The 12,701-nt window shown below is 47.0% G+C and overlaps 3 protein-coding genes across 4 annotated transcripts in view; 1 reads left to right on the top strand and 2 right to left on the bottom strand.

Moving 5' to 3' along the window:
- Positions 1–3,227: 3,227 nt before the first annotated feature.
- Positions 3,228–6,677, top strand: LOC123113276 (ATP sulfurylase 4, chloroplastic). The gene is made up of 5 exons (XM_044534476.1): positions 3,228–3,887; positions 4,945–5,350; positions 5,701–5,961; positions 6,094–6,180; positions 6,271–6,677. Exons 1-5 carry the CDS (start codon positions 3,367–3,369, stop codon positions 6,409–6,411), a joined length of 1,416 nt encoding a protein of 471 aa, XP_044390411.1. The 5' UTR covers positions 3,228–3,366; the 3' UTR covers positions 6,412–6,677.
- Positions 6,678–7,050: 373 nt separating this feature from the next.
- On the bottom strand, positions 7,051–9,109 carry LOC123113277 (calmodulin-like protein 4). Of its 2 annotated transcripts, none has more exons than XM_044534477.1 (4): positions 8,855–9,109; positions 7,698–7,845; positions 7,520–7,600; positions 7,051–7,422 (listed from the first exon to the last, which is right to left on the bottom strand). In XM_044534477.1, the coding sequence occupies exons 1-4, from the start codon at positions 9,058–9,060 to the stop codon at positions 7,270–7,272; spliced, it is 588 nt and encodes a 195-aa protein (XP_044390412.1). In that variant the 5' UTR covers positions 9,061–9,109; the 3' UTR covers positions 7,051–7,269. The 2 variants fall into 2 exon arrangements, with proteins under 2 accessions (XP_044390412.1, XP_044390413.1); XM_044534478.1 differs by having other exon boundaries at positions 7,698–7,855; positions 8,855–9,096.
- An 867-nt stretch (positions 9,110–9,976) lies between these two features.
- LOC123113275 (probable histone H2A variant 3) overlaps positions 9,977–12,701 on the bottom strand; it is a gene marked incomplete at its 5' end in the record, with an annotated part of 4,280 nt that continues 1,555 nt past the window's right edge. Inside the window, 1 exon segment of the mRNA XM_044534475.1 lies at positions 9,977–10,503. Coding sequence (XP_044390410.1) covers positions 10,207–10,503 — 297 coding nt within the window. The 3' untranslated portion in view covers positions 9,977–10,206.

Here is a 12,701-nt window from a genome sequence, read left to right as displayed (position 1 = left end):
TCCTCGGATGGGGTGTTGCTGGACGCGCCCACTACTCCAGGGATAGCGCCCAAGGTGGCAAGACGATATGCACTTCACACGGTGAACTGTCCGCTCCTCTCCGGGAACCAAGCTAGGAAGTCTTGGCCATTCCTCGCTGAGGTACGAATCTTAAGAATCTCATGTACATCCATGTCCCAAAAATGTTCTCGCAATCTTTGCATATTCCAAGCACCATGTTCATCCAAGAAATTAGCCACCCAATTGAGTCTGCAGTTACGCTTTGGTGTTACTGGCTGAAGGTTATGGCCCCTCGGAATCCAAGCATCTCTCCAAGTTTTAATTAACGTACAATATCCCACACTCCAAATGATGTCTTTATTTACCAAATAATGGCCCCTCGGAAAATGTTCTATTGGTAGATATCAGGCGTCCGATTTGTCGAATCTCACAATACACATGGTTGGGGCCTTCTTTGTAGATCTAACGGTCGGAGTTACTACGTGTCAAGAGGAAACTCGGTGGCAATGGTGCCATACAATGGGCAGGTCATATGCTCGACATCCTTGTCCACGACTCTTCTGACCGATTGTTTGGCATAGACTAACAGGAAACTCGTGCGTCGATCGTGGGTCAGGGATCTTGGTTGATCGTTCGAGTGGATTCCAGTGGCTGGAGCTACTATGTCTATACCCTATAGATATATTCCAGTGAAGCTAGAGTCATTTGCTCGGGAAGAATTTACGGCAATGACACTGTGCTGGCAAACCTCGACAGAGCACTACTCTTCGTTGTTGTGTGCAGGCCTTTGTGGGTAGCTAGGTTGCTTGTGTTGTCCTGCCTCATGGACATATTGTCACATTTGTCTTCCCTTTTTTCGCTAAATAATTGGGCAACTTTCTTCTTTTTAATTAATAGATAGAGTTCTAAAGACCTTGATGACCAAATAACCATGTTGAGTTAGATGGTCTCCACTACATGGATGCCCTCACATTACATCTTCTCGTCCACATCGATCCTTTCTCTTTTTTTGGGTCACATCGATCCTTTCTTAGGATCGAGTCGAACAAGCCCCGTGTGATAGCACCCAAATCAGTTCGCTATATAGATTATGCACAACCCCACCACATTTGACCAATAACAACAAGCGAACCTAAATTATTTGAGGTGGCACAGGATGGAGTGCATGCTAATCATGTTGTTTCTTTAGTATGCACGCCATCGCATATCTGTTAGCTATTACTACTAAAAGTGAAGGAACGCATAATAACAAAGAAATGAATTGATATAAAGGCATAACAAAAATTTGAGTGGATACAACAATGATCAGTTACCAGACGAAAAGTTGGAGAGAAAACCCTAAGTTGGGATGTTACAATCCAACCAGCAGACTAATTGTGTTGTTAAGGCCAGTCCTCGAGCTTTATCCCTCCTACGTCGGGGTCCCTTGACGCATGACTACAATTGGATACACATATTTCCACGTGAACAAGTCTTTTGTCGATGATGAGCGTCGTAGACCACAGTAGGAGACACATCGTGACGGAAGCCTGAGAGCACTATAAGAAGGAACCTTGTCAGAAGCATACTGCAGTAATCACCATATCCTCACCAAAAAATTATGTTCTCGGTGATACGTACTAAGCTACCACCAAGAAGGGGTCAAACGGAAGGATTATTATGTCACCACCACTAGTATGAGCTCGAGCACTCCACCTAAGGGGAGACCCGCCAAAACGATGGATCAAAAAGAGGGAGGGGCATGGAGAGAACTATTCCCTCTGTACCGAAATAGTTGTCGTTGGAGTAGCTGAAGTTCAGCTACTCCAACGACAACTATTTCGATACAGAGGGAGTACTTGTTATTTGAAGGTGGTGAGTAAGAGAAGAAGAGCCAACCGACTAGTTCCATCTAGCTATGCCAAACTGCCAATGAAATGGAATGCCATGTCATGAAAACCACCATTGCTCACCACCTCCTCCCCACACGCACATACATAACAAACATAATTATTCTGTGTTCAGTTTATTCCGTTATCTCTTGATAGTGGAACAAGATCCATTTTTTGGATCTTACAGGAAAAACATAGTTATTTCTCTATTGCCTAAGAAATAGCAAAACCGGTTACACATCAGGGCTAAATGCATCAAATCCAAAAAGAGTAAATCATACACTACAATTCATGATGACGCAGAGGGCAGGCAAACCCCTTTCCAAAAAAAAAAAAACATACAACACATGAGAAGTAATCTCGTTCACCGTAGAAGGAAAGAGGAATAATTTTGTATCAACTGAATCAGGAAGGAACCGCACGGAGGACAAGTCTGTGGCTCGACGGTTGGTTGTGGTGGCAGCTACCCGACACGCTCAAGATCGATCCCTGGACCAACGTGGCTGTCTCATCCGAAATACTTGTCGAAGAAATGCATAAAAAGGATGTATTTAGAACTAAAATACATCTAGATACATCTATTCCTCCAACAAATATTTCAGAACGAAGGGAGTATTTTTTTAGACACAAGCGCTCGTCTCCTCCCACTGAATGCGCATCGCCAGAAATTCTGAAATAAATCCAAGAATAAATACGAGCATCAGGATTTGAACCTTGATGGGCTGCAATACCACAGTCGCTCTAACCATCCAAACACAGGTTGATTCGCGTCTCATCCGAGATACTATAATTATGTCTTCTGCATATGATTTGTGGTGTGCGTCTTTTGGTCTATGATTTGTACTCCCTCTGTCCGGAAATACTTGTCATCAAAATGAATAAAATAAGATGTATCTAGATGTATTTTAATTTTAAATACATCATTTTTTATTCATTTTGATGACAAGTATTTTCAGACGGAGGGAGTGTCCATGTAATTGGGGATTTTTTGAGGGTCAAGGAAGAAGGAGCCGTGCCCGTGCGGGGCCATAAACCCCCACAGCGTAGACGATCCAGACTCGACAAAGGACACATAAGTTCACACGTCACGAAAGTCGTTCGGGACACCAGTCCAAGTCCAAGTGTCCCTGAACGAAAAAATAATACTACTCCAAAACGGCCCACAGGCAGCAAGGCGAGGAAGGCACTTCCCAGCCCGCTCCATCCATCATCCTCATCAGCCCCCATTAGCGCAGCCCCCACGTCCCCCACTCCCTTGTCCACGTTCACCGCGCCCATGGCCTCCGCCCCGCACCCTCCCCGCAATCCCGTCCAGGTTCACCTCCACCCTGCCTCCCCATTTTTTATACACACACCCACCGCGAAGGTCAGGCCGCCCCGCCCGCCAGCCACAAGGCAAGAGCGAGACGAAAACATAAACGCCCCGACACGATATAAGTAGTGCGGCGGAGGTGGAATCTGGGAGAGACCAAATCGTCGGCAAGAAGCAGCAGCCATGGCGACGCAGGCCGCCTTCGCAGTGAGGTTCCCGCAGCTGGCGCGGCCGGGCAGGGGCCATGGCCAGGGACAGCCGGCGACGCGGGTCGCGGTAAGGGGCGGCAGGGCCGCGGCGGCGGCGGCGCGCGGGGTGCGGTGCCGGGCCGGCGGCCTGATCGAGCCGGACGGGGGCAGGCTGGTGGAGCTGGTGGCGCCCGAGGAGGGCGGCCGGCGGGCGGCGCTGCGCCGGGAGGCGGCGGCGCTGCCGCACCGGCTGCGCCTGGGCCGCGTGGACACCGAGTGGCTGCACGTGCTCAGCGAGGGCTGGGCCAGCCCGCTGCGCGGCTTCATGCGCGAGACCGAGTTCCTCCAAGCACTTCATTTCAACGCCGTCCGCGGCGCCGATGGCAGCCTCGTCAACATGTCCGTGCCCATCGTCCTCGCCCTCGACGACGCCCAGCGCCGCGCCATCCAGGCCGACGGCGCCACCACCGTCGCGCTCGTCGACGCCCACGACCGCCCCGTCGCCGTGCTCAGCGAGTGAGAACGCATCCCCCCTTCCTTCTCTCTCTCTCTCTTTTCCCCTCTCTCCGATTCATGTCTGCCGATTCTTTCCCATGATTAAATGTAGCTACTGTAGTGTACGTACCAATTTCAAGATGGAATTTATAATGTTCGGGTAGGAATTGGGGGCTTGGGTTGTGAGCTTATTTGGGCTCCTGCTGACAATGGTGGTTTCTTCAACCTGAAACTTGTGGATTCACTGTTAATAGGACATATGGTTTGCACATTTCAATAGCTACATAGCTTATCTGTGTACACAATTCTAGGTCGTATCTAAACTTAGTGCCAGTATATATTTCTTTTACAAGAATACGGGCAATGATGGTTAGCAATTTTCTACCTCGAGTGCTTATTTGACAGTCAAACTAAATTTGTAGCAGTTTCCACTTTTGTGGAATGGGGCTATGATAGTGAGGACTTCACTCATACTTTTAACAGTATATTTGTATATGTTGACAGACTTCAGATAACCGTAGTATTCCAATCATGCATCCTCCAATAGATGATTAGTAAAGTCGACAATACCTTCGGTCGTAGTCAACTTGATAATATCTTCGGTCGTATTAAACTTGGTAGTATCTTCGGTCGTATTAAACTTGATAATACCTTCAGGCATATCAAATTACATATCTTATCGTATCGTTTCCTTGAATAGATATTTCCGTTTTGTCGTTTTTTCGCCGCCTTTCCTAGTACTTTAGGACGTGCGATGCCTCGTACTCACATCACCGTGATTCTCTTGTATTTGCCATTTAAGTATAGACTTTTTTTTAAACATGGAACACTAAAAATGAAAATGATGCTGGCCCAAAAATGTAGTTACCGGATAACTAGAGTGACATAATGACATCGACGTAACACGCCGCTATCTGTTGACGGAATCTCTAGTCTTGACAAGATGTTACACATGGCTTCCAATGTGTTGGAAACAAGCATAGCCTATTTATATGATATAGGAGTGTGGTTTTATTTTACTGTACTTGATGCTCTACATCCGCAACTCATTTTTAACACTCGTTCCTTCTTTCTTCAGTATTGAGATCTACAAGCATAACAAGGAAGAAAGAATTGCACGGACTTGGGGAACAACTGCACGTGGACTGCCGTACGTAGAGGAGGCGATTACAAATGCTGGTGATTGGTTGATTGGTGGAGACCTGGAGGTTATAGAACCAATCAAGTATAATGATGGTCTGGATCAGTATCGTTTGTCTCCAGCACAGCTGCGTGAAGAATTTGCCAGGCGCAATGCAGATGCGGTATTTGCTTTTCAACTGCGTAACCCTGTGCACAATGGGCATGCGTTGCTCATGACTGATACACGGAGGCGCCTTCTTGAGATGGGCTACAAAAACCCTGTTCTTCTTCTCCATCCACTGGGAGGATTCACAAAAGCAGATGATGTGCCTCTTAGTGTGAGAATGAAGCAGCATGAGAAGGTATTTAGTTATAACAATCCTATCATCCTGGAAACAGCCTCTTACAGAAATGTAGGGAAAGGCTGCGTACAATAGACCCAAAGTGGTCGGACCCTTCCCCAGACCCTGCGCAAGCGGGAGCTACATGCACTGGGGCTGCCCTTTTTTTTTTAATCCTATCATCCATTTTCTATAAAAAAAGAAATGTGACTCCTATATGCCATAGAAATTAACTATAATCCTGGGCAACAGGAATCATGCCATGCCGTGTTTTGAAACCTTTTATTTGATGACACTAGTATAGACACTTTAAGATGTAAATGTATAGTTCCTGCATGGTTCTGACGTTTCTTCTTCATTAATTCTGCTAGGTTCTTGAGGAAGGTGTCCTAAACCCAGAATCAACTGTGGTTGCAATCTTCCCCTCTCCAATGCACTATGCTGGGCCAACTGAGGTCCAGTGGCATGCTAAGGCTCGTATAAATGCTGGTGCAAACTTCTATATTGTCGGAAGAGACCCTGCTGGTATGGGCCACCCAACCGAAAAGAGGGACCTTTATGATGCTGATCACGGGAAAAAAGTACTGAGCATGGCTCCTGGGCTTGAGAGGCTCAATATCCTTCCTTTCAAGGTGTGTAATCATGCCAGACCAGATACCTCATTCCGATCTTGACTTCAACAGTTTATTATTCATTTTCGAAATACAGCATCGTAGACTTATGATGGTTTCTTGACATGTCTTCTGATTCTTATTTTGGATCAGGTGGCTGCATATGACACAAAGCATAACAAGATGAATTTCTTCGACCCATCGAGGAAAGAGGACTTCCTGTTCATCTCTGGCACAAAGGTAATTCATTTCAGTGTCATTTGCGCATCAGTAACTTCGGCACCAGCTTTTTTTAAGTCATTGTCCTAACAAACTTTCCTCTGCAAACAGATGCGTAGCCTTGCCAAGAACCGTGAGAGCCCACCAGATGGTTTTATGTGCCCGGGTGGCTGGAAGGTCCTCGTCGAGTACTACGACAGCTTGGCACCACCAGAAGGCAGCAGCAAACCGCGAGAGGCGGTTGCGGCTTAGAAGCCGTGGCGTTGTATCTCGTATCATGAACCAATGATATATGATTGTATATTGGTGGTCAGACTTGACATTTGGGCATGATCCCCCAACACTCCCTGTGTGGTTTGTGTACTGCATACTAGTATCTGCTAGCAGTGTTGCCCCCTGGAGCCCATCATGTGCTTGTGGTGCCAATAAGGATGGGTTTTGTATCCTCTTGCCAGATCTGTACATAACTACATATACAATATTGTGGTAATTTATCTAGTGCTTGATGTGTTTGCTAACATCTCTTCTTAGGTTTGATGTTCAGATTTCCCATGATTTTTAGTTTCATGGTGTTGTACGTACTTTTCACTGGAGCACATGATATACATATAGATTATGGCAAAATGAAAGGGAAACATTCAAGCGTAAGTAGTGAACTTGACATGATAGATTCTTTTAGGGACTGCCTGAGTTCTTCTCTTTTCTTAGAACATACTCCCTCCCTTCGGAATTACTTGTCGCAGAAATGGATGTATCTAGACGTATTTTAGTTCTAGATACATCCATTTTCGAGACAAGTAATTCCGAACGGAGGGAGTAAGAGTTTGTGTGGACCGTTGGATTGACCATGCGATATACATTGTAGAAAAACATAAAGGTGGCTAGCATAACTTGCAAGAACCAAAGAACGTGGTGTAAATATATGTGGCAATTGCCGTTACATTACATATATAGTGCACAAACAGCTTCTTAAGATAAATACACAAGCTTACCGTGGCTTCAGAAAATAACAATACTACAAGCAGCGAATTTACAACGGAAACGGAGACAGTGCATCCAATCTGAGAACCAGTGGTTCCGCATCCATCCATCACCAGCATTTAGTTTTGTTCACCCGATTATCTTGCGCTCGGCATTCTTCATCATGAGCACGAATTCATCGTAGTTCACCTGCCCGTCGCCATCGGTGTCCGCCTCCTTGATCATCTGCTCGACCTCCTCGTCGGTCATCTTCTCCCCGAGATTGATCATCACCGTCCTCAGCTGCATTTCACATGGGCAACATGAAATTCAGGAATGCCTCAAATGAGCTTGGGGATTATCTTATCGGAACCTGAGAAGAGGGTGCCAACAAACTCACCTCAACAGGAGAGATAAAACCATTTCGATCCTTGTCCAGGACCTCGAAAGCTTCCTTGAGCTCTTCATCGCCGTCCCCGTCCTGCAAATTCCCATGGAAATCGTAAGTAACATCACGCTCAAACTAATAAGAGAATTAAAACAAACAGTTGACATTTCATCAGTTTGCAGAGCTTCACCTTCATCTTCCTGACAATAAGGCTCAAGAACTCCTGGAAATCGATGGTGCCGTTCCCATCCATGTCGACTTCACACATCATGTCGTTGAGCTCCTGGTTGGTCGGGTCGAGGCCGAGGGAGCGAGTCACCGCGGCCAGCTCTTCCAAGCTGATGCATCCTTCATGTGACAAAATTAATGTCCCAACATCTCACATGTCAATCCTATTCGAAAACTCCTTTTTCATTTGGTTCATCGAAAGAAAAATCATTTTCAGTTCAGCTCATACTTATCCTGATCCCAAAGGGGCCAGCCAACACAACACCACGTGGTCAAAGGCTTTGACCAAAGATATGATAAACTGGAGCTCTAGTTAAATGTGTGTAGTATATGAGCAGACAAGTGTGTGACAAGTAATGTCACCACAGCCATCACAGAAACAGTTTTGGTTCTTGAAGGGTAGGGGCATCTTATTCTTTTCTGAAAAGAGTAGGTGGATAACCCACTGCAAAGATTCAAGGGCCCTCCAGAGCACAAGTGAGCCAACAGCTAGCCCTTAGTTCCCAAAGGTTCTTTGACTAAACTAAGTGCTTGTTTGCTGCAACGGGTCTCTGTTGTTTATTTTCTTTCTGCGATCAATGTGTTTGAATTGCAGGAGTGGGTTTGAAATTTCCCATAGAAATCCATCATTTTTTTCTTGAAATAGGCTTTCGCCTGTTTTATACTCCATCTGATCCAAAATAAGTGTTGCCGTTTTGAACTAATTTTGAACTAACCCCAAAAAGCAAAAGAAATCCATCCTTCATTACTCTAGTATCTAAAATTAGTCTTACGGCAAACCCTGCCGGTGAGCTCTAGGCGTATGTGGATCAATCGATCTACTGCTTGCTCTGCCGCAGACAGAGCTCGACTAGTACCGGCACAATAGAAAACCATGAGCACATCCTATGGTTCAGGTTCGGGCTGCGTGCTTTGTATTGAGGAGTTTTCGTGTCTCCACAGAGACAAAGTATCATGATCTCTCTCTCAGCAACGAAGTTCTAGTCCCCAACAGATATAAAAGGATGAAACAGAAACAAAAACAAAACACTAGCATTGTTTGGAGAATCCAGCAATGACCAACAACACAGAAGAAAGAAACCCAGGAGAGGGGGAAGAAATGGAATGGAGCAAACGAACCATCGCCGTTCTTGTCGAAGAGGGAGAAGGCCTCCTGGAACGCCGCCATCTGCTCGCCCGTCAGCCCTTCTTCCATGCGCGCACCGCAGCCTCCGGATTAATTTCAGTGGAGCAAGTAGTAGTGGGAAGGCAGGAGGTGGGCTAGCAAGCTGAGACACGGTATATGGAGAGGAGGGAAGCAGGGTGGAAGTATCCTGAAATGCCATGGGAGGGAAAGGGGGCGGGTAGATAAATAAAGATGACCCCGGTCGGTCACTGGGTGTGCTCGGAGACAGACAGGGACGCACACGCGCTGTGGACGCTGGGGCTGGGGCTGGGCGGGGCGGGCGCGCCTTGTGGAAAAACTTGGCGCTGGGTCTCCTGGTTTTCCTGGCCATTTCCTGCGCTTTCCCTGCCATTCCCCGCCCCGCGGGCGCTCACGGCAGCGGCCACAGCAGTCTCAGGCTCATGTGTCAGTGATGAAAACATATATATGCTGCTCATAAAAATAGTAGAAGAGTTTTTCTAAACAGGGGAAGGAAAGCGTGTTCAGATTTACGCAACTCCTGACACGCAAGGCCCCGTCGGTCCGACTCACGGAGGTGAAGACTGAAGAGGGAGTGAGCGAAATTGCGACAAAGATAATGGCACGTAGTATGAAAGCCTCCCTGCTGAAGACATGCACCTGGACGCAGAGGAGCGAAATTGCGACCAGAGGAGCCGGATGCAGGGTGAGTTTCTCAGGAGCTGCAACATGTTTGGTTACAGGTGTAAGAATTGGCTTCAAATGGGAAAAGGAGTAACAGTCGTAGACCCACAAAACAAAACAGGTATCTGGAGCCTAAAAGCAAGGGCCCAAATGGGTACCTCCGCGAGGGTCACAGATTTGCATCCCTAATTTGTCTACTCAGCCCCTTCCACTGAGCTATACTGACAAAACCTGAACAAAAACCGACTCAAAAAAACCAAGAAACAAAAACCAGAACAAAAACCAACTAAAAAAACCAAGAACAAAAGCCAACTCGAAAAAACCAAGAACAAAAACCAACTCAAGAAAAACCGGAACAAAAACAGCTACCACCAAAGGACGGGCGCTGATGCAGACAAAATGGAATTGGAGACGGCCAACAATTACTCAGAACATGTTTAAAAGGTTTTTGCATTCAGAGTCCAATCACAGAGTCAACGAACCAACATAAACACCATGTCCAAATGACTGAATCAGTACCAGGTAAACATTACACAGACAGACAACGACTTGGATCTGGAAGGAGCACAGCTAAACGCTAAACGACGCGACGATAAACTTATCTCACAGACGACTGAGAAAATGTCCAGTTTAAGCTAGAGATGCTCCTTTGCTATATATTTTCTCACTCTTTGGAAGACTTGTTGATCAGGGACTTGTGGATGTGCGGGATCACACCTCCACCAGCAATGGTGCCCTTGATGAGGGTGTCGAGCTCCTCGTCTCCACGGATGGCCAGCTGGAGGTGACGAGGGGTGATACGCTTCACCTTGAGATCCTTGCTGGCGTTGCCAGCCAGCTCCAGGACCTCAGCCGTCAGGTACTCCAGGATGGCAGCAGAGTAGACCGCCGCAGTAGCACCAACACGGCCATTGGCCTGAGTCCTTTGCTTCAGCTGACGATGGATACGGCCCACAGGGAACTGAAATATCACATAGCCAAGAATTAGTACATGGAGCATGCCTAACAATAAAAAGGGGCCTACACGAAAATTGCATAACAGTAACATCAAATCGAAGGATGCAAACACCGAAAATCAAGTGTCTTAGTAGGATTTCGTCAAAACATCTGACTATTAAAGACCTACCAACTTAGGACTGTGAAACAGATGTGAAAGCAGAAAGCACGTACACACAAGTCGGTATCACAGATCAGCATATGCTAACAAACTATCACTTGTTTAGTACAGTACATGATACCAAGAAAGATTCAGCATGACTAGTGAGATTGATGTGACAACAGTATATCATACACACAATAAAACTAGGACGTGTCGATTAGTTAAGGGGGAAAAGGCCACAATAGCCTCATTCAATCATTTGTGTGTCTCCCAGCATAGCTCACCACATACATTCCCAAAGGGGCAAATTACAGAATCACAACCTCTCTAACCATCAGACCGAAGCTAATGTGATATGATCTCCATCAGTATATTCCCCAATTGCCCATCTTTCACTATTATGACCATAACACCACTGCAGTCTCATCCACAGTTGCATTTCCTAGGTCTACAGGATTGAGGGTCAAGCATCGCCGGTGGCCAAACATAGGGATCAAAACACTACCGAAACAGTTTCAGGACGATGACCCAAGAACAACGATGGGACAAGGCATACTATGGTTGCTTAACTAATTAATTAGTTGCCTAATTACATGCCTCAATTCTAGTGATAATTTAATCTATGCGAGCTATATATGGAAATATGGAATTACTTGTCTTTAATAAAAATAGGAAACAATGTAATCTAAATCCTGATCTACATCCAACCCGATTAGCATCTAGGCAGGTCAAGGGAGACATGGCAGCAGCGAACATACACCTGTGCTCCCTCAATGACCCAGCCCGGCCCCCTAGGCTTCCCCGGCTGCTGGGTGCGGCAACCAAGCCCCGACCACCATATCCATGCCTAGGATAAAGTGACCACGGAGGCCTCCAGCGGTGCAGCTCCACTACCCGCTCTAGCGGATGCCACCGTTCCTGAGCTGGGGCCGCGAATGGGTCGCACCCCCGCCGTCGACTCGTGTCGTCCCACGCCTCAATCCCGACTCTAGACCCTGGTCAACAACCCCCGAAATGGGGCCGCAGCATTGTTTCGCGCTTCCGACAACTATGGACTCACCACCTATCCATAGACGCATATCCGCGCTTCCGCAGCAGGAGTATGGACGCACAAGGAATCCTATCATCATGAAATCTACAAAACCTCGATGCATATCATGAACCGAATCCTCCGCTAAGGCAACCAGCCTCAAACTGTACAAAACTTATAACCCAATAGATGTGCCCACGCTCCAATCAAACAAACAGATCATGATGCTAACACCAGTCCACTTAACAGAACTAGACAGAGCAAACGCTTACCCAGATCTACAAAAATCCTGTGAAGCCCTACAACTAATCTAATTAATTAGTTGCCTAATTGCATGCCTTAATTCTAGTGATAATTAAGGAACAGTCTTTATCTACATGAGACATATATGGAAATATGGAATTACTTGTTTTTAACAAAAAATAGGAAACAATGTAATCTAAATCCCGATCTGCATCCAACCAGATTTGCATCAAGATAGGTGCAGCAGCAAACATACTCCTGTGCTGCCTCAACGATCCAGCCCGGCACCCTAGGCTTCCCGGTGCGGCGACCGGGCCCCGGCCGCCATATCCACGCTTAGGATAAAAGGACCGTGGAGGCCTCCCACGGTGCAGCTCCACAACCGGCTTCCGGCACAGCTGCGTGGACAGGGATGCCACCAACGCCAGGCAAGTCCCCGTTCCTAAACTAGGGTCACGAATGGGTCATGTCCCTGCCGTCTACTCAAGTCATCCCACACCTCAATCCCAACCCTAGATCCAGGTCAACCATCGCAGAAAAGGGGCCACGGCATCGTTTCGCGTGAATAGGTCGCGTCCCCGCCGTCGACTCGTGTCGTCCCGCACCTCAATCCCAACCCTGGATCCAGGTCAACCACCCCAAAAAAGGGGCCACGGCATTTTCCGTGTGAATGGGTCATGGCCCCGCCATCGACTCGTGTTGCCCCGCACCTCAATTCCAACCCTAGATCCAAGCGAACCACCCCAAAAAAGGAGTCACGGCATCGTTCTGCGTGAATGGGTCACGT

The sequence above is a fragment of the Triticum aestivum genome, chromosome 5B (genome assembly GCF_018294505.1).
Source record: "Triticum aestivum cultivar Chinese Spring chromosome 5B, IWGSC CS RefSeq v2.1, whole genome shotgun sequence".
Lineage (NCBI taxonomy): Eukaryota > Viridiplantae > Streptophyta > Magnoliopsida > Poales > Poaceae > Triticum > Triticum aestivum.
The sequence above is the reverse complement of the archived record's forward strand: the minus strand, read 5'-3'. Positions and strand labels throughout refer to the sequence as shown.

Bases quoted from the DNA above. Each gene is read 5' to 3' on its own strand.
- LOC123113276 (XM_044534476.1), top strand. From the start codon at position 3,367: ATGGCGACGCAGGCCGCCTTCGCAGTGAGGTTCCCGCAGCTGGCGCGG. The intron at 5,351-5,700 runs GTATTTAGTTAT...TAATTCTGCTAG, and splicing joins GAATGAAGCAGCATGAGAAG to GTTCTTGAGGAAGGTGTCCT. The intron at 6,181-6,270 runs GTAATTCATTTC...CTCTGCAAACAG, and splicing joins TGTTCATCTCTGGCACAAAG to ATGCGTAGCCTTGCCAAGAA.
- LOC123113277 (XM_044534477.1), bottom strand. From the start codon at position 9,060: ATGGCATTTCAGGATACTTCCACCCTGCTTCCCTCCTCTCCATATACC. The intron at 7,846-8,854 runs GTTCGTTTGCTC...AGGATGCATCAG, and splicing joins CTTCGACAAGAACGGCGATG to CTTGGAAGAGCTGGCCGCGG. The intron at 7,423-7,519 runs GTGAGTTTGTTG...TGTGAAATGCAG, and splicing joins GTTTTATCTCTCCTGTTGAG to CTGAGGACGGTGATGATCAA.